Source organism: Pleurodeles waltl, chromosome 8 (genome assembly GCF_031143425.1).
Source record: "Pleurodeles waltl isolate 20211129_DDA chromosome 8, aPleWal1.hap1.20221129, whole genome shotgun sequence".
Classification (NCBI taxonomy): Eukaryota; Metazoa; Chordata; class Amphibia; order Caudata; family Salamandridae; genus Pleurodeles; species Pleurodeles waltl.
The window spans coordinates 631,962,527-631,983,585 of NC_090447.1; the positions used below are offsets into that span (position 1 = coordinate 631,962,527).

The following is a 21,059-nucleotide window of genomic DNA, read 5'->3' on the forward strand; positions in this document are numbered from 1 at the left end:
ACAAATATGTATATAATTTTCATTATTATTTAGCATGAAAATATTTTAAATATTTTTTGGAGTTAAATACATTTTTTACTTGTCCCTATATTTTACATAGACTCCACAGTTGGGTTCAAGTTCTCAGTATGGTAGAGTATAGGGAAATTAAAAATGTTTATTAAACTTTAAAATAAATGAGTAAACATATGGTTATGTTAAAAATTAATGTACATCAATTTTATATATATATTTTAAATGTAGAACAAAATAAAACAGTTACAGCACTATTACTTTAAGTTTGAATTAAACTTGTAACTAATTTAAATATATTAATTTAAATTAAAAGAAGATTCTGAAGTTTAATTCAAAAAATAAATTCTCATCTAAAGTAAATACATGTATTATTCATTAATACTTAACAGTGATGTCTTGAAATTATTATCAGTAACTTATTATATTTTAATAAAAAATAATTTTACATCAATTTAAAGATTCAAAACATGTTGCAAGTTTGTAAAATAAATCCTAAATGGTTGTACTTTTACATTTAACATTCATTTTTTCTTATTTATATTTTTATTGATTTTAAATGTAAACTTATCTCATATAGGGTTATATTTGATATCCCTACCTCCATTACTTTTCATGTGAGGGTGTTGCAATACCAGCGGCTATCAATGTGTGGTACCGGACTTATTCTAGCTCTGAGATCAAGTAATTTAATAATGTTTTGTGTCCCTTTCAGCTGTCGTATATTTTGTGGCTAGCAATGTGCTTACTCTTTTGTGGGTGAGTCCCTCTCCCTAACCATGGGTACACCCCTCCTTACTCCATTTAAATCCCTCCCATTTAGTAGTAGTTATATGTCATTTTCCAGCCACTCCCTCGGTTTCTCACAGAGGTGGAGGTGGAGAGTTACACTAGTAGGTTTGTAAATAGCATTTTGTAGTACTTTAGAAATACTACTATACTACTTCAAAACATACTACAAAATGCAATTTGTGATTAAGCACTATTATTTATTAAGCAGATGTGCCTTACTGTCATTCTTCTCTTTCCTGTATCTTGTTTTCAAATGCTAATACCTATTTTTATTGAAATGGGATTCGTCAATATTGATTGAACTTATTAACCATTTAGTTCCTTCCTGCTTTAAAGTCTTGAAATGCAGTGCTAGTGTGTGTATGCGTGTGTTTTGGGCATGTGTCTGTACGTGGACATGCATGCATTGGTGTGTAATAACTATATGGCTGAAAATGACATCACAGTTTGTTCAGTAAATTAACCCCAGTGTCTCCTGATGATTTTCGCAGCAACTTTACTGAAAAGTACCATTTTACAGCTTTCTTTAAAAATCTGTATTCTGTACCAAATTTTGAAGTCTAGGTTAAGCAATTGTGATGAGATAAGAACTGCAGCATAGCAAACAAGAAAACCGGTAGTGAACACAAATAATGGAAAAGTTTACCATAAAGACAATGTTATGCAGGATCAAAAATGGTGCAATCTATTTCTTCATCTGTGTTATTTCAGAGGACCAAGAGAAATAACAAAAATAATGGGTTGAATCCCAAAGACATCAGTTGACTACACATGCTGCAAAATGGCATTTATTTACTTAAAATATTTTGGTCAGAGTAATTTACAACAATCACCCAACGGCTGTTAACATTGCTTGTTAATATTGTTTGATGCCTTTTTAGTGTATAGAAGAATATTCATGCAATTCTGAAGACCTGTGAAGGCACAAACTATTACAGCATTCATGGGCCAGAGAGCATCCACGGTTTTATGCCACAAACTGCATTTTTCATAAATGGTGTTTTTTTCAAATAGGCTTGACATGAAAAAATACATCATGGGCCTGATTTAGATCTTGATGGAGGGGCTATATGACAGAACCACGCATGCCGGAACACTGCATGCCTTAACAACATGGTCGGAACCACACCTGTGTCATTTCCACGCATGCCTTTACCACGCATGCCTTTACAACAAAGTTTGTTGTAAAACCATGCCTAGTAAAGGCATATGTGGAAACGGCATGCAAAACGGCATGTGTGGTTCTGTCACACAACCCCGCCATCACCCTGAGACCCAAAACTACCCTGACCCCTAATAGCTAAACTACTCTGACACCCCCACCCACCTGAGTCCTAAAAAAAAAACGAACCCCCACCCCTGCCCCTAAAAATTAAAGTACCTCGACCCCCTATCCACCCTGAACCCCCCAAAAAAGTTTAAGATAAAAGGCCTTATTATGATTTTGGCGGTCCGACTGCCGGACTGCTAATACGGTGGTGCGGAGAGCACCGCTGAGCCAGTGGCCTCCCCACCGCCATAATATGATGTTCCCATGGGGCTGGATGGCAGAGACGGTGTTGCGGTATTGGTATTTAGCTCTAAGGAAAAGCCTGGGCCAATGCCACCGCACTGTCTGCACCGCCAGCACAGTTGGAATGTGCACTGTTGTCATTGCAGGCAGTTCATATTCGGGCTGTGCTGACAGGGTGGCCTCTGCCCTGCCCATGACATGAGCATGGGTGGTGCAGGGCCCCCCGTGGCCCTGTCCATGCCTTTTTGCAGCCTTTTCATGGAGTTGTCCCCGCCATGAAAAGGCAGATGGAAAGGCAAGTCATGATCAGCATGGCAGTGCCGACATCGGCACAGCTGTGCTTGACCACGACTTTCCCCATCATATAGCCACCTCATAATTCTAGCTGTATCTTGCTTCCATATATTACAGGACTCATTTAGATCTTAAAAAAGACCCCTTACCCACCACCCTAATTGGTGGCATGCATCATCATAGGGGTCTCACCCTGGGTGCCTAGTGCCTCTGGGGTGTGCTTCAACACCTGTTGACAGCTGAGCCGGATTGTTGTTGATATTTTGTGCACATAAAAAGTGATTAGTGCATACACAGAAAAAAATTGATTTAAAATTGTCTACAGGGCACCCACTTTTTAGTGTACCTTTATTAGCAGTGCCCTTTGACAAGATTAAAAACACTGTATGATGTACTTGGAGACCTAATGTACTCCTACATCTAATTTAAGGTTGACATGTTTCAGCCAGTCTTATGTGTGCCTCGACGGGGTCAATGTGGCTTTCTTCTGGACCTTTTTTTTTTTGTCACCAGCTCACTAAGAAAGGCACCTCTACCATCTGTCCTTAACTCATGTTTTTTTCAGCAATGGCACAACTCCATTTGAGTACCTGCAAATAAACACAGAGAACAGGCACTTCTTTAAGTCCATTTGCATTATGGCTCTTATGGTTCCTTCACCTACTGACTCACCCTATTGTATGGGGACCTCTATCCCCACCACAATTAATTACATTTAATGTAAAATGAACTGAGCTTATCTTTTCGTTCTTATTCTGTAATACTGAAAATCTGCCTCATCAACAGCAGGATGTGGCTGAAAACAATCCTAGCATACTTTAATCCCTTTGTCATGCTCGTTCTTAATTAAGAAAAACAACTGAATTGTAACGTTACCACATTGCACCAAGGTTTCTTGTCATGGGTAATTAGTGTTCAAATATTCATACTCATTTCTAAGGGAAATCATCTTCTGAAATGCAGTGCCCACAAGCTTCATGACCCACATGCATACAGTCACTTAGTCAAGAGTATAACCATCTACTTATGCTCAATTCAAACATGGCTCCATGGCATTCCAGGGTGGGTGAGATCTGCAGGAGTTTTAATTATGTAGAGTCATGGTTCCTAAGTCCTTGTAATCAAAATTGGCATGCTAGGCCGATTAAAAAGTAACCCTCACTTACTTTGTCAAGGGTTGTCACCCGCCTTTCCACCTACCTCGGTCACCGGATCCTCCGAAACGTAATAATCCACTCCCCTTCAGAGTTTAAATACCTTTTCTTTCCCTGAGAACCAGCAGGATCCTGCCTGCCATGTTGTATGCGTATCCTCAGTCAAGAGATGTAAGACATGGCCTGGTCATTGTTCCTCTTGGGGGTGTAGCTAGTCCTATTAGAGGAATGACCGCAAGGCATTTTCACCCCGTAAGCTCCTTAACTCATGGCTGGCAATCACGTCACCAGGGCTTCATCTACCCTTTTCCTCATTCTTCGGTGATCTTAATTTAGTTTAGGTGTTCTATTGATCATAAAAACATCTAGGTCACTAAAATGTGTATTTATCAAAATATATTTTTGTCCCCCTTCTCTATAACTCCTATTTCAGTGCACACCTTTCCTTTGAAGTTATCATTTTCTCAAATCCATTATCACATGGATATTCATAAAGTACTCAGGATTATAAAATCACTCAGCCCCAATCTCAAAGGTGAAAAGAACTGTGTCCTCTGGGTAGTCTATTTTATAATATGCTCTTGGATCAGAGTGGACTAGCCCCATTAAATGGACCACTGTATTGATATGGGCCTTTGAATCTTATTAGATTAGCTCAATTAAACTGACTACTGTGTAAATACGGGCCTAATTCATATAGGTTAGTAACCACTTTTTTCAATGTATTATTATTTACCTAATATTACTGCAACCTATAAGGCTGACCCTTTACATTACCTCATTCTTACATCTGTATTGCACCCCGTGGAATGTCATTGTTTCATCCCCTTTTGTGTGTTGAGAGGCGGTATATCCATCTTGGTTCCTTTTCAAAGAGCCTAGGCACCCAGGGTGGGAACCCTATGATGAAGCATGCCACTAACTAGGTTGGTGGGTGAGGGGTCTTTTTTAAGATCTGAAAGAGTCCTGTAAAACATAAAGACTGGCTGCAGATAGGATTAAGAGGTAGGGACAAGCCTGGTCTCATTGTCTCAGTTATGAATTAAACTTGGGAAGTTGGGCTGGTGTTTATTTCTTCTCACTCCCTCCTTTGTTGTTTTATATAAATTTGGTCGTAGGCATACAAACTTTGGGCCTATTTCAGAAAGGTAAACTTACACTTTTGTAGTTTAGTTCTTTTTTCTGCCTGCCAGAATTTTGCTAAGGTATTCCTGAAAGGCGTAAGATTAGTTATGCATATGGAGATGTCTGCCATTAATGAGGAGTTTTCTGAACCTTAAATCCCAATCAATGTGTGGAAAAATCATCATTTCAGGGAGTAGTACACCTTGCATGTTGATCAACACTGATAAGTGTACATTTGGGGGCATTCACAAACTCCTCTCATTACCCTTCATACCATGAAAATGGTTGGACTTTTAATCAAGTTAAGAGCCGACGTAGATCCCTTTCTAGTGTGAAAAATAGAATGGTTCAGCACAAGATTTGGTGGGCTTCTATGGAAGTATTCTCACTGTGGGGTAATGTTAATTTGAATTCTAATGGCAGCCATAAACCACTGCAGACAGTTTTTTGTTCTGCCATATCATCTGTCCTGCTATCTATCATGTCTCTGAATGAAATATATTTAATTTACAAAACAACTGGGATACTTATTTATGATCAAAATAATTGTCTTAACTAATGAAAAAAGAACATTGACACTTCCCTTTTGCGAAAGGTGGTGCCAGGCTGTGTCAATGCACATGCAATTTTTTACATATTGGGCATTAGGCATGGTATACTGCAATGGTACTAAAAAGGTAAAAAAACAATGACTAACTCATAATTCAGTTTGAAGATAAGATGTAATTACAGTATTCAGGGTGATGACATATTATTAGTTTGATTGATAGCACCCAAGGTAATTACTTTGCTGACTGTGTTTCTCCTCTTCAAAACCTAATACTGCAGGTACTGCAATAATTTAAAAGTATAAGGTTGGGAAATTGTTTCTGAATAATTAAATAAATGACAAAACATGATTAATAATGCAACTTTGGTTTGCCTGCTCTTTAAAATAAGAAAATGTTGCCCAAGTAACAGGGACACTTCCTTCGCCTGTTCATTTAGGCAGCTCTGTTTTCAACATTAACCCTGCCCCATCCTTTACAAAGCTAAAAATGGAAAAGAGGAAGACACTTTTGTTAGCGCCTGTTTTGATCTAGGTTTTATTTCTGACAACGGGCAGTCAGCATGGAGTGTTAGGACAATGTTCTGTATTAAATTATTTGTTTCCTACTATTTCCCCTATTTTAAACATACAGTCAAAATGGTTAAAGACACTGAGCTGGGTTTAACTACCAAACACATAAGTGATGGGAGGAATGCTTACAATTTGCCTAACCACCGACGATCACTTAAGTAGCATTCCTACCAGTCATTCTTTTGTCCACTATGATATGTCAGATTAGACCCAACCATATCCAACTCAGCCTTGGTGCTGCTCCAATAGGAACAATCCAGCCCAACCTGCCAAGCCAGGACCTCTCTCCACTGGCACACAAGTTGCTCAAGACAGGGTACGGCTTGATTGGGCTCTTCAGTTATATGCAACTTGGCTTCAGTTGCCTGTTGAGCAAGGGACCCATGTCTGGCCATACTCTTGGCCACGTAGGGTGTTACATCAAACATACAAAAGGTAATGGGAGAAATGCTTACAATTTGTCTAAGCACTGCCAATTGCACTGAACTTTTCAATGGCACTATAGCCCAAGGGACCCCTTACTGTTTGTGAATGCATGCAACAAAAAAAAATTAAGAGCAGGGAGTGGTACTGCGGACCGCTGCCTACTCTTAAAAGAAGAAAAGAAGAATTTTATTTTTTCATTTTTAGAAGCATCCCGTTTTCCTTTAAGAAAAACAGGCTGCATTTAAGAAAAAAGATTGCTTTATTGAAAAGCAATCACAGACATGGTGGTCCCAATCCCTGTGACTGTAGCCATTAGCAATGGCTCGCAAATTGCGACCTACCTCATGAATATTGATGAGGTAGGTCCATGTGCGAGCCCTTGCGAATCGCAGTATGAAACTCCTGGAGTTTCATACATTCCAATAGTGATTACTTAATTACGATTCGCAAAAAATCGCAATTAGGTAATCGCTATTAGATATAATGATACATCTGGCCCAAAGAGTTTGTTGTGAGTATGTGTGAATTACGACTTTTGTGCTCCTTGCTTACTTCTGGAATTCATGAGTAAATCAGGAGTACTATTAGAGTAAGTCACAGGAAAATGTTTGTGAATCAGCCTTGGCGTACCTACCAGTCATTTACGAATAACTCCTCCGAATTTAAAGGGACACAGAGATAATTTGGTATTTTAGCAGTGGTGCGGCAAAGGCTCCCAAGGTGCAGGGGACCCCGACCAGGCCCTGTGTGGGTTCAGGGGAGTGGGCCCCCTCCAAGTACTTTCAAGGGGGGCCCCCTCAAGTTTCGTTATGCCACTGTATATTAGGGTATTAACTTCACATGCCCTGTTTTGCACAAATATTTGCAAAACTATGAGATAGGTAAAATATTAGGCAGGTTATTTGCTAGACATTTTCTTGTCAATCTACTGACATTAATGAATGGTTCTTAACAAGAATATGCATCTTTTTTAACTGCATGTTTAATATCTTTGTTTTACTATCAGGTTATTCTGAAAAAATAAGAGGAGCAGCCAGTTTATCAGATTCTGATAAAATCTCCTTAGTCAAAATTCATGACAAATAACCATGCCAAACCGTTCAAATATTTTTCAACTATATTGTATTCCATTCAAATGCTGTTGCGTTGTTTTCAGATATACAGATACATGTCTGACAATGGTTTTTCTTCTGTTTGCATGATTTATTTTCACAGCGCTTTTAAGGCCTGCCACCCAAAGATCAAGAGCTTTTACTTTGCTGCTGATAATCTAGATGACATGAACAGGTAAAGATGGCGGAACAAACTCCCCCTTTTCAACCATCATTATATCCCAAGCTCAGCTAGTTAATCCAAGCTATTTGTGTAATAAGGATGTCGTATAACAAAAAGACCTATTTCTTTTTCTAGCAAGCTATGTTTGTTATTACTTTCATAGTTGACTGGTGACCCTCTTGGGTAAGCAAGTGCTGCATTTGTTAGTGCCCGCTTGGGCGGTCAACCTAATTAACACCAACTTCGAGGCTGAGATGAGCACAAGATGAGAGTTTGAAGTACAGTGTTTTTCTTTTCGCTCTGTCTCTTTAGACACTGTAGCTGCTGGCATTGTCCTGGTAAATATTTAGTAACTACATTTTTTTTATCTAAGTAGTGGTAATGTTAGCTCATTAGCAGTGAGCTACTTCCCTCTGCATTTGAAAGGCTCTCTCTGACCTCTCACCCATTGGTTTATGTAACCCTTGTTTGCTTACCAGAAAAAGAGTCAGAAAGTCAGGAACTAAATTTAGTTTTGAGTTTGAGAAGTCTATCCATTGGCACTATTATCTGAAATCAGTGCCATAGAAACTATGGCCCAGATTTATGAGGGCCTGGAGCCATTCCAATGTCACATTGGCGTCTTATTTTTTATACTAATGTGGTTTTGGAAGGCCAAAAATGCTACGCCATATTTATAAAGTGGTGCATTGCTTGCATTGCGCAACTTTGTAACCCCTTGCGCCACATTACGTCTGCACCAGGCATAATGTATGCGAGGGTGGCGTTCCGGCACTAAGGGGTCAAAAAATGGAGCAAAGAATTCTAAGAGATTTCTTCACGTCATTTATATCAGCATTTTTAACACCTGCTAAGAGCAGGCGTTAAAGGGAGGCTCCCATTGTTTTAAATGGACCTCTGGGTGCTTTGCAGGAATAGCATCAATATTTTTTATGCTAATCATGCAAAGCGCCAGACTAGCATAAAAAATGCTGACACTAGCCACGCTGATTACCGCCATGGTGAACCGTATTTTAAATAAGGCGCACACATGGTGGCATTAGGTGGGCGCTAAGGGGCGCAAGAAAAGTGGTGCTGCACTAGGTGCAGCCCCACATTTCATAAATTTGCCCCTATGTGTTTCAGCGTTTTAAGCATAATCATGAAATTTCCTCATTTGCCACATAATGGGATACCTTTTGCATACATTGAAGATGTCACCATAAAAGAAAATTTGGGCCGAATTTAGGAAAAGTAGCACTGCTTCCAATGTACTGCCACTTTTCTAGCTCACCCCCTAATGCCACCATGTGTGCGCCGTATTTAACATAAGGCACACCATGGTGGTAGTTAGGGAACGAGCATCAACATTTTTGACGTTAGTTTTGCGCTTTGCAGGGTTAGGGCAGAAAATGTTGATGTTAATCCTGCAAAGCACATTGAGGCCCATTGAAAACAATGGTGTGCCTCCTTTTAATGCCTTCTCTGTGCAGGCATTAAAGTTGCACTAAAAATGGCGCAAAGAAATCTTTTAGATTTCACTGTGCCGTTTTTTCTACCCCTCCTAAAGAGGGAATGCCATCCTTGCATACATTATGCCTGGCACATGCTTATTGTGACGCAAGGGGTTACAAAGTGGCGTTTTTTCCATGATGTTGCAACATTAGCATAAAAAATGACCCTAATGTAGCGATATATGCCGCTACACCCCTTTAAATCTAGGCCTCGGTTTCTTGCTCAAAAACATCAAATATTATTAAAGAAAAAAGAGTATGTGTATTTCTAAGCAGTGACAGATTCTTTACAAAGCTTAGCCAGTTACCTTTACGTTGCTGATAACTTTATTCAGGTATTGAACTAATGGGAATAGGCTGAGACAATTTTAGAGGTTGCTAAACATAAAAATAAGGAAATAATACAGCTAGAGCAATGTTATGCAGCGTGTTTTGCCTTTCCTAGCTTTAATAGTTTGCCAATCCTGTTGCATAATTTAGTCCTCCACTGCTGCATAATTCCAGAGGTCCTGCATATAATACCATGTGTCATTCGTGGCTTTTCAGCCAACAGCATATTACATTGTGGGGTTTAAAGTTTTGTTTTGAACACTGTATTTATGTGCTCAAACACCCAGCATGCAAAGTATTATTAGCTACAATGCCAGAATTGGTCTGAGGTGTTATGCATGGCATTAAAACACTTATCAAATATATTTTTCATTTTTACAGTAGTTCAGCCATTTACAAAAAAAACATTTGCTATTTTCACACATAAAACCAAAAGCAAACTCTACTTACACTCTTTAACTCTTGATATCATGCATTAAACTAAGTTTTGGTGATTTAAATTATTATGGCCCTCATTACAACTTTGGCGGGCAGCAGAGGCCTCACTCCAAACTTGTACTGCCATCTGACCGCCAGTGCGGTCAGAACACCGCCGGCCCTATTACAAGTTTCCCACTGGACCGGTGGGCAGAAACAGCGTTTTCACCCACCAGCCCAGCGGGAAACAGGTCCTTAACATTGACGCAGGCTCGTAATTGAGCCGTCTGCAATGTGTCAGTGCGGCGGGAGCTGCTTTTCCACCGCCCGTAATTTGGGCAGTGGAAAGCATGACAGGGCTGTCCATGGGGCCTGCCCATGCCAAGTGCATGGTCAGTGCAGGGGCCCCCAGGGGGCCCCCGACGTCCCCATTCCACCAGCCTTTTCACAGCAGCCCAACCCCATGAAAAGGCTGGCGGATGGGGGAATCATAGTCCCCAGGGCAGCGCTGCATCCAGTACCACCCTGGGAGATTACAGCTGCCGAGACCGCCAGGCTGTCAACTGGCGGCAACCTGGCAGTGTCAGCATTTGGACCTTCAGACTCGTAATGAGGGCCTATGTCTTTTGTATCATTGAAAACGTAATACAGAGATTCACATCACAACAAGGGCATAGCATGGGTAGCAGAAATGCAACCTTCACTAACAAATAAAATAAGAGCCACCAATGTTTTTATTTGTGCCTCTCTACTACAAGATTCAAAACGGGATGGTCGAGCAACAAACACTACTTTTTTCTGCCTCTATGTTTTGATGCTCGAATATTGCCCGTAAGGGTTTAGGCACCTTCCTTAGGACTAAACTTCTAAATATCTCCCCTGAAATATTGTGAAATAATCCTTGTTTCATAGGGCATGCTATACTGGCATTTATTATACCCCTTGTTTTTTTCATAAGATGGGGCAACAGCAGTGGAAACAAACCTTCATAGAATAGGCTCATCTCAGGCAGAAACAGGTACCACTAGAGCAGCAGCAGCAAATGCTTTCTCCATCACTGGGCACACACAAATCAGGTAGGAGCAGCACAAGCTTTGCTTCCTCACAGAATAGGTACAGCATGGTTGTAGGAAAGCAAGTTTGCTGCTCCCACAGCAAGCATCAAGTGCAATCTTCCATTTAATCAAGTACTGCAGATGAGTTCAAGCTTTCATTGTTCACATAACATGTACAGCTAAGGTATAATGGATGTGGTTTATAGGTGGATGAGTGAATGAATGCATAGGTTCTGACACGATTCTCACGTAGGCAATTTTCATGTCAGCATCCTGACAGTCCTACTCCTGTCACTTGAAGACCTGCTGTCTCTGTTGTAACTCCAAGTGTCATATCTGGCAATCTTTCTGGTGTCCCTTCCTTTAGGTGCAACTGGTGCTATTTACTTATACACATTTGTCAAAGACTGGGCCCCTGCTATACCAATAAAGAAGCCTTCTCAATTTGTGGTGTGAAAGTGAATGTAGGGAGCGATATGTGCTTAATATGGGCAGTTTAAAGACAAAAATGACAAAAACAAAAATAATTCTTGATAACCCTGCCACAATTGCCCCTTCTGTCTCGAAATTGCTTTCGCTCTCTCACTCAGTGTCGTACCTCCATCCATTCTCTTCTTTCCTACCTTTTCCGTAATTCTCATTCTTTTTACCCTCTCTCTTACGTTCAGTTCTTTGGCTAACATTTCTGACTTTTTTCAGCTCTTCTAATTTTCTCTTGCTTCATTTTCATTTGTCTTTTCACCCTTTACTCATACTCTCAACGACCTCATCCTCTTGATTCACATCTGTCCCACTCTTGCTCTATGCTTCTTACTTCCATCAAGCTCCCCACACACAAAATGTTCTTCATGACAGTTATCACATTATTTATCACTAAAATACCTTAATTATATCTTCCTTTCATATATCTACTAGTTTTACTTTCTCTTCACTCACTTCTCTCAGAGAACCTCTTTTTTACTCCCACACACTCCTCTTACCATTCCACTCACACCCTCATCTCTCAGTGAAATGCTCCTCTTACAAACACACAACAGATTGAAAGGGAAGCCCGAATAACCCTATGGAACCTGGACTTTATATATGATGAAAATGTGGGTTCTCTATAGGGAACAGTTAAGGGCACCTTGTCGGTACATCAGTTGCTGTACAACCAAGCACTAATGCCAGTGAGAGAGGAGCTGCCCCAGAAGTGATTTCAAAGGAGGGGTTGCTTATTTCTCTGGCCACACCACTAGAGTAGACACAGGGCATCGGGGAAGAATATTCCTGCCATGTTGGATTTAGGTAGAGAGCAGCACTGTGGGATTGTTTGTTGTAGAGCACAGCAACTACTACAGAGATGAGTCTGGTGGCCTCTGGAACGTTTTTTCTCTATTGGTTAGGGAGGGGCCAGGACTCACCCACTACCACAAGCTAGTGCCAGGCATACAAGTGACACCCTATTCCGAACATTCCTGGAGCAGTGGAAGACAGAAGAAGAAAAGCACCTGCTGCTGAGTCATATGAGGAGACCTGAAAGTCTGAAACAGCTCCTACTTGTACCCAGGACAAGAAATTGGGCGTCAGAGATCAGTTGGCTAACATCCAGTTAAGAAACAGGTACAAAGCAAGCTGCCGGAAGCCCCTTTTCCAGCTGAGTAGTTCCAACTGTACCTGCCCTGGACCCGCCTGATGGCTTTTCCTGGAGTCAGTCTTGCCCCTCAGTGCTGATCCTGAGGTCCCAGGACCCCTGGCTGTATCAAGGAGTTCTACTCCTAAAGAACTTGTGGTCATATTCATACTTTGTTCGCACTGAATTAGTATTCATTTTTTACGCTTCAGTGCAAACTTAACTCCATATTTATATTTTGACGGTAGACCTGTCTAGCATCAAAATACTGGAGTTAAAGTCATTTTGTGGATGCATGAAACCACATTGCGTCAATGAGATGCAAGGCAGGTGTTCCCGTCCCAAAAAATGACTCTAAGCTCCTAGCGTCTTATTTATCCTCCTGTGCAAAATTGGTGAACCGGGGGAGGCGGGCCTAAATAATAGCGCTGAGCCTGCTTAGTACCATTATTTAACTCCTGGGTCAGGGCAGGCGTTAAGGGACCTGTCGACCTATTTCCATGGCTGACACCATGGAAAGAGCCCCCAGGTGCCCACCCCAAACCCCATGAACACCCCAACCCCCACCAGAGGGACACCAGAAGATGGGGGACCCCATCCCAGGTCAATATAGGTAAGTATATATAAAAAATTAAAGTGCCATTAGGGGCCCTGAAAGGGCTTCCCCCCTACATGGCATTGGGTGCAATGGCCATGACCAGGGGACCCTTGTCCCCTGTGCTGGCCATTGGGGTGGTAGGCATGACTCCTGTCCTTTATAAGACAGGAGTCATGTGGTATGGATGGTTTTGCGGCAGGAAATGATGATAGGTTGGTTAAAGGCATTCTTTTTTGCCTCTAACCAGCCTAGCCTCATTTTTTTGGGTCAACACCCCCTTCCCCCATACTGCCACCCCAATGTGGCTAACGTCAATTTCCCAGATGTTAGCCCACTCTTTACACCGGCTTGTGGGATTCCATAAATTTGGTGCCTGGCTGGCCCTCTGGAATGACGCAAGCCGGCGCTATACTTTTTGACACAAATCTGGGTGTGTGCAGTTTTGCATCAAAAAGTATAAATATAGGCCTTGGAACTTAGGGCCAGATGTAGCAAAGGGTTTTACCCATTCTGTATCTATGGGAAAATGTGTTCGTACATATGGCCCTTAGATACTTTTTTACTCAATGAAGGTGCATTGCTACTGGGCCAAAGGTTCAGGTTGCTCTCAGTCAGATCTGTTTCTCACCACCAAATAAATTTCAGCTTGACATCGTGGAGAAGGTATACAGCTTTGTGGAGCCCTGTTTGGTTACAGCTTGCCCCACTGGAGTAATCCAAGCTCCAAAAAAGTGACTATGGGCCTGGTTTAGTTCTCAGTAGATGGGAATACTCCATCATAAATGTGATGGATATCCCATCCGCTGTATTACGATCCCATTATGTTCTATGGAGATTGTAATACGGTCGACGGGATATCCATCACGTTTCTGACAGAGTATTCCATCCAAAAGAACTAAATCAGGCCCCGTGTATGAGAGTGTAAATCTTACCAGCCAATACAACAAAAGTATCTGGCTGTCAAGGCTCGTTACTTGGGCATGAATTTTCAATTTCTTCCACTTGAAGTTTTCACGCCTAAAGTCAATGGATTCACCAGGACCTTATTAGAACTCCAATAATGTGTGCAAAGTGGGCATTACAACCTGGAAACAGCACTAACATCCCTACAGTTTCAGTCAAAGCCAGATTAAGTAAATGACTCAAAGAAGTGCAGCCTCCCTTTGGTGGAATATTAGCACCAAATTAAAAGCATGGGAACAAAATAAATCTCTTGCTAACCAGGACCCCAGTGCTCATAGATAAAAACCTACATGTCAGTATGTTTTTGCCTGTCTCTCTGTGACCCTGCTAGCCAGGACCCCAGTGCTCATAGTTTGTGGCCTAATGTGTATGCCTGTGTAGTGCCTAACTGTGTCACTGAGGCTCTGATAACCAGAACCTCAGTTCTTATGCTTCCTCTGCTTTTAAATTTGTTACTGTAGGCCAGTAACTTAATTTACCAATTTGAATTGGCCATTGGACCCCCCTTATAAGTCCCTAGTATATGAAACCTAGGTACCCAGGGCATTGGAGTTCCAGGAGATCCATATGGGCTGCAGCATTTCTTTTGCTACCCGTAGGGAGCTCAGACAAACCCTTACACAGGACTGCCACTGCAGCCTGTGTAAAATATTTCACAGCCATTTTCAGTGCACTTAATTAACTTATAAGTCACCTATATCTCTAACCTTCACTTGCTGAAGGTTAGGTGCAAAGTTACTAAGTGTGAGGGCAGCCTTCCACTAGCAAAGGTGCCGCCACATAGTTCAGGGCCATTTCACCGGACTTTGTGAGTGCACTACATATAGGTCAATACCGATATGTGGCTTCACAATGGTAACTCTGAATATGGCCATGTAACATGTCTAGGATCGTGGAATTGTCCCCCCATTCCAAATCTGGTCCCCACCATGGACCCCCATTACTGGCAAACCAGCTCTATGATGCTTGCGCTGCAGCTACAGCTGCTGCCACCTCACAGACAGGGTTCTGCCCTCCTGGGGTCTGGGCAGCCCAGTCCCAGGAAGGCAGAACAAAGCATTTCCTCTGAGAGCAGGGTGTTACACCCTCTCCCTTTGGAATAGGTGTTACAGGCTGGGGAGGGGTAGCCTCCCCCAGCCTCTGGAAATGCTTGGAAGGGCACAGATGGTGCCCTCCTTGCATAAACCGGTCTACACTGGTTCAGGGACCCCTTCTCCCCTGCTCTGGCGGGAAACTGTCCATCACCACTCCAGGGGTGGTGCCCAGAGCTCCTCCAGTGTGTCCCAGACTTCAGCCATCCTGCTTTGCAAGGCTGTGGGGGCATTCTGGAGGGCTCTGAGTGGCCAGTGCCAGCAGGTGACGTCAGAGACCCCTCCTGATATGTCCATACCTGATAAGGTAGTCAATCCCCTTCTCAGGGCTATTTAGGGTCTCTCCTGTGGGTTCTCTTCAGATTCTGCTGACAAGTTTCCTTCAGGAATCCTCTGCAACAACTTCAGCATCCTCTGACCTCGGATCAACCGCAGCCTGCTCCAAGAAACGCTGTAACTGCAACAAAGCATCTACAAGAGACACTTTTCTTCAGCAACCTCAGCTCCAAGTCAGCAACTGCAACAGTTTCCATGGTATGCATGCTCTGGGGACTCACTGTCTTCATCCTGCACCAGAAGGACTGAAAAAATCTCCCTTGGAGTGATGGAGTCACTCCTCTCCTCCAAGCAGGCACCTTCCAAGGTGACGACCGGTACCCTGGGACTCCTCTCATGGCAGCAAGCATGCTCCTAAGGACACAGAGGGCAGACATTATCGACTTAGACTGTCCTGAGGTCCAGCTGACGCAATTTGGAGGAGTTAAGACCTTGCCTTCCCCGAGAACGATGGTACCCCTGTGTTTTATGTCTTCTTAGCCTCCTGAGGCCCCTGTGCACTCTTTGCAAAATTCCTTCATGCATAGTCTGGCCCAGGTTCCCAGCACTCCACCCTGTGACGCACAACTCGCTGAGTTGTTCTCCGGCAGAATTGGACCTTCTTTTGTTGTGCTGCATCAACCGCGTTTTGCACCTCCTTTGAACCCGTATCCCACAGCTTCTGGGGGAGCTGGCTGGCATCCTGAGGGCTCTCTAAAGTGCTCAGAGGCTCTTCTTCCTCCTCACACAGAGTTGAGGCCCCCAGATCCCTCCTGGGTCCATCCAGCGCCATTTTGAAGAAAAACGCACCAAACTAAAAGGTGGGGGTGATAGATAACAGAGGGTCCTTTTGAAATATAAGGAAATTTACCTGTCCATTCCCGATTCTTTGCCCCCTGTAGGTTTTAACCTCACCAGGTGGATTGGTAATGGGGAATCCTCTCTGACTTTTGTGGCTTTGTGTTAGTCCTCCGCTGACTAAAGTCATCCATTTCTGCCCTATGATCTTGCTGCCACTGAAAGATAATTACTTTGGCTGGAGCCATGGCTCTGCTGCAATGGAGTATGCATACTGTCAATATATAAATCGGGCCCTAACTGCCCTATAGCTCAAGTTATTGGAGATGTTGTAACCTTTACACTGGCATAAGGCTGTTAATTAAGTTAATGCCTGTCAACAAAGGAGTTAGCAAGCATAATATATCCTCGAAGAAAAAGTGAAGCTTGCAAGGTGATCCTCTTCCTCTGGATTGGAGGGACTATTTGATTCTTTCATCCTGAAAGGTTCAAAGTTCAGGGGATGTTGTGCAAACTCATCCTTGGCATTTGTATTTTCCATCCTCCCTGTAAAGACCTGAATTCATTCTGAGAATGGTGTAGGGGCAGGGCTGGCCATAGAGGGCATGAGGCATTTCTCCAGGAGGCTGGAATGGTGGGGACCGGTTTTGCAACAAGGTGCTACAATATCAGCCCTCAGTAACAAAAGCAGCAGTGCATCGAATTTGTATCCCTCCCGCACCCAATAGGGGACTAGAGAGGATCAGCTGGCGGTCGTCGGCATATGAGATGATGTTGAGGTTGTGAAGATGCTGAGGTTATTGAAAGAAAAAAGAATCTATGTAAAGCAACATATTGCTGTTTAGAACTAAGCCTACATTACTTTAGGCATATGCAAAAGGTTGTTATGCTGGCTTAATCTTGCGTAAATCCTAAATTTTGTGTAACACAAAATGAGCTCAAATTTAGCCATTTTGCATAACTATTAAAATAAAAAATCTGCTAGAGCAGCAGGCTCTATTGAGCCCAAGTGATGAACACAGCAGGTCTCTGACAACCTTCTCTGGACAACTTTTGAGAATACCTTTTGGTCGCACTAAGAAAAAACTACTGAAATGAATCCTCACCTTCCACCAATCTGTTCAACTCTGCTTTCGATTTCCTCATTGATTCCCGACATTTTCCCCATGTCACTCATAAGTGTGCCAACATTATTGTCTGAGCAGTGAATCACCTGTGTGCCCATATTTCCCAAGTGTTACCACCTTTACAGTTACTAAGGATGCTGTCATTTTACCAAGGACCCCCTAAAGTGGTCCTTCATACGAAAACCCATCGGATTTTGAACACAAATAGATCTGAGTTCATCATACCTGCTTTCGTATCTCATGGATAACTTCCTCCGGAATGTTGCTTTGAAAATAGGAGTGCATGCATCACATACATGGCAATCCACCATAGCACCTATGAATATCGCTCTCGGCAGTATTAGATCTTGAGACAAAGATAGTACTTAAGAGCCAAATCTTGCTCAGACAGATTTAAAAAACATCCACTCTCAAACGCTATTTAGATGGAAATATACCAAAGATCTGGTGACTAGTTTTCGACAGATAAGCAAATATAGGGGGTCATTCTGACCGCGGCGGTCGGCGGTCGCCGCCCGCCTAGCGGTTCCCGCTGAAAGACCGCTCCACGGTCAAAAGACTGCGGCGGCCATTCCGGCTTTCCCGCTGGGCCGGCGGGCGACTGGCAGAAGACTGCCGGCCGGCCCAGCGGGAAAGCCCCTTCAACAATGAAGCCGGCTCCGAATGGAGCCGGCAGAGTTGTAGGGGTGCGACGGGTGCAGTGGCACCCGTAGCGATTTTCAGTGTCTGCTTTGCAGACACTGAAAATCTTTCTGGGGCCCTGTTAGGGGGCCCCTGCACTGCCCATGCTAGTGGCATGGGCAGTGCAGGGGCCCCCAGGGGCCCCACGACACCCGTTCCCGCCATCCAGTTCCTGGCGGTAATTACCACCAGGAACAGGATGGCGGGAAGGGGGTTGGAATCCCCATGGCGGATTCCCTGGGCCAGCGGGAAACCGGCGGGAAACCGCCGGTTCCCCTTTTCTGACCGCGGCTTTACCGCTGCGGTCAGAATCGCCCAGGAAGCACCGCCAGCCTGTTGGCGGTGCTTCCGCTGCCCTCCGCCCTGGAGGTCATGGACAGCCAGGGTCGGAATGACCCCCATAGTCCTGAAGACCTCCCTTAAAATGCCATCACTGCCTGAGCCTTAATACTGTCAGATGCTATTTACAATGTTAACGAGTTCTCTTTATTTATTTATGCTGTTACATTGTGAATCCCACAACATAAATTGCTCTATTTTACATGTACTGTGTACTACTGGACTCTGCTTTAAAGTCTTCTGCCATTGCATCCTCAAATAAATTAACTGTAGTGGGTAAATTTGCAGGGACACCCCAAAAAGGCCTCCACATCATACATGCCAACAGACTCGATTCAGGTAGGAGAGTCCCGATTTTTTTAAGCAAAAAATTGCTTAATTGTGGCTGTCTCCTGCCTGAAATCTCCTCTGCTTTATTGGAAATCAGTAGGAGAAATACATTCTCCTGATTATTTTTTTCTATCTCCCACTTTCCTCTTCTAAAGTGTTGGCATCTATGTCACATATACTCTTAATGAAGTGAGAAATGCGCAGGTGCACCCCAAAAAGGCCTCCACATATACGCTGAATGAATGTGAGAACCTGGCGTGCCCCTATTGTACATTGGTTTGCTACTACAGAAAGGCTCCAGGAACTCCAGTGCTAGCCCACTCCTACAACCATCACCGTATCTTCCATTTTCTGTTAATCAAAGTGCTTACTTTGTTCAGGTGCTTCGAGATGTAGAGCCCAATCATTTTGAAGACTGAAACTTATTTTCCATCGTCACATTTTGATTCAGAGCTAGAGAGAGAAAGGCAGAAAAGGGGGAAAGGAGGCAGAGGAAGTAAAACAAAGATATATTGATAATACAGGGGTAAAAAGGAATTTGCACTCATGAGACACGGAGACATGAAGTGTAGGGTCATGGCAGAAAGAAGTATGAAGTGGGATCAAGACCATGTGTCTATCCCGTCAATCAATGTGTGAGGGGTCCTAAGACAAAAACGACGTGCGTTTTTTTTTTCAATTTAAGCTGTGAAATAAACTATTTGAAACACCCTTTATTTGCATATCCGGAACAGATAGAACATTAAAGCATATCATAGTCTTCCGAAGTAAGTGTGCTGAATGAAAGTCGCAGGATTTGGATGATAGTTTTGTTTTTTTGTATTTAATCCTATTGTATGAGTCGCAATCCCTGTGATATATGCGTGCGGCTAACTGGCTTCACCTGCTTCTGTTTGCTTTATCTATATCTGTAGCGCTAGAAACCTTTATTAAAGGCGTCGTTAGAGTTACCTCTCGCGGCATTAAGGTAGCGCGCGAGCGGACACTGTTTTTATAAGGATCTGATTGTGTCATGCTGGCTTTTTTGGATATGTCTGCCTCCCACATGTCGAGAAAGAGCCCGCCGGAAAAACACGTGGGCTTACATCTTGATTCGTAACCAAACTGAAAGCACAGCCAGCTGAAGACATAAATAGCAATGCAAGGGCTGAATTCAGAAGAACTAAAGAAATTTACCGATTTCAAGAGAGCATGATGTCTTGTAGATCAGAGGACCGGTCTTCTTCAGCATGAACGTTTTAGACATGTTCCTCAGAAATGCTAAAACGCTTTAACTCACTTTAGTGTCGCCCCTGCTACGTTAGAACTGTTGAAGCTGAATCCACAGTGGTCAGGTCAGCCCTGCTACCACATGGGCTAGTGTTAATAAATGCAGCAGTAGAGTGACCACCCATCCGTAAATTTCACGGACTGTCCATAATTTCGCCCTGCTGTCCGTGATGAAAGCTTTAACAGACGGCATTTGTCCGTAATTTTAGCCTTTCACCAAAGGGCAATGGAGGCAGGGCGAAATTACAGGCAGAGGAGTTTCCCCAGCTGGGTGGAAGGCAGGGGGTCTCCTGTGCTCTGAGGGAGGGAGGGGCAGACAGATAAGAAAAGGCCTTCTTGCCAGGGGGTCTCCTTCCCTAAAGACATGCAAATGTGGGCAACTGGTAAATCTGCAAATACAAAGGGGCTTGAAAACCTGCATTGACTTTACTAAAAGGAGTCACTTGAAGTTTTCTGGTGGCAAAGATATTTCTTTCAGAAAGGTATTGTAATGGTGTTCCAAGTTGAGCTGTGGAGTGTGTGGTTTTAATGTAGTGGTATACATTTTTTAGCACTAGGTATAAACTGTATATTATTCAAATCTGTATTTGAGAAGCACTTTTTTTTTTAACCGAAATGTATTTGCGCATTTTGTAGCAGCCTTTATTATGATGTAATTGTATTTTTTACAGTTCTTTCAGGTACTTCGGTACCTCATAGTACTAACAAACATTGGCAAAGCAATAGGTCTCATCTACGAAAGAGTTATTGGCTTTGCTAATGTGTTTTAGCCATTAGCCATGTTATACACCAGAGTAGCTGCAGTTCAGCATGGCTTAAAGCTAGTGGCATAGTGGTGTGGAGTGGAGTAGAGTAGCATAGGAGCAGTGGCGTAGAGCCCAGTGGTGCAAAGTACAGTGCTGTGGGGTACAGTGCAGTTGTTTAGAGTGC

The 21,059-nt window shown here is 43.0% G+C and overlaps 1 protein-coding gene across 2 annotated transcripts in view; it reads left to right on the forward strand.

The window, feature by feature from the left end:
* CNKSR2 (connector enhancer of kinase suppressor of Ras 2) overlaps positions 1–21,059 on the forward strand; it is a 1,907,760-nt gene that overhangs the window by 1,570,894 nt on the left and 315,807 nt on the right. For both annotated transcript variants that reach the window (XM_069204730.1, XM_069204731.1), the window contains one exon: positions 7,652–7,723. In XM_069204730.1, coding sequence (XP_069060831.1) covers positions 7,652–7,723 — 72 coding nt within the window. The remainder of the gene's footprint in view (positions 1–7,651; positions 7,724–21,059) is intronic.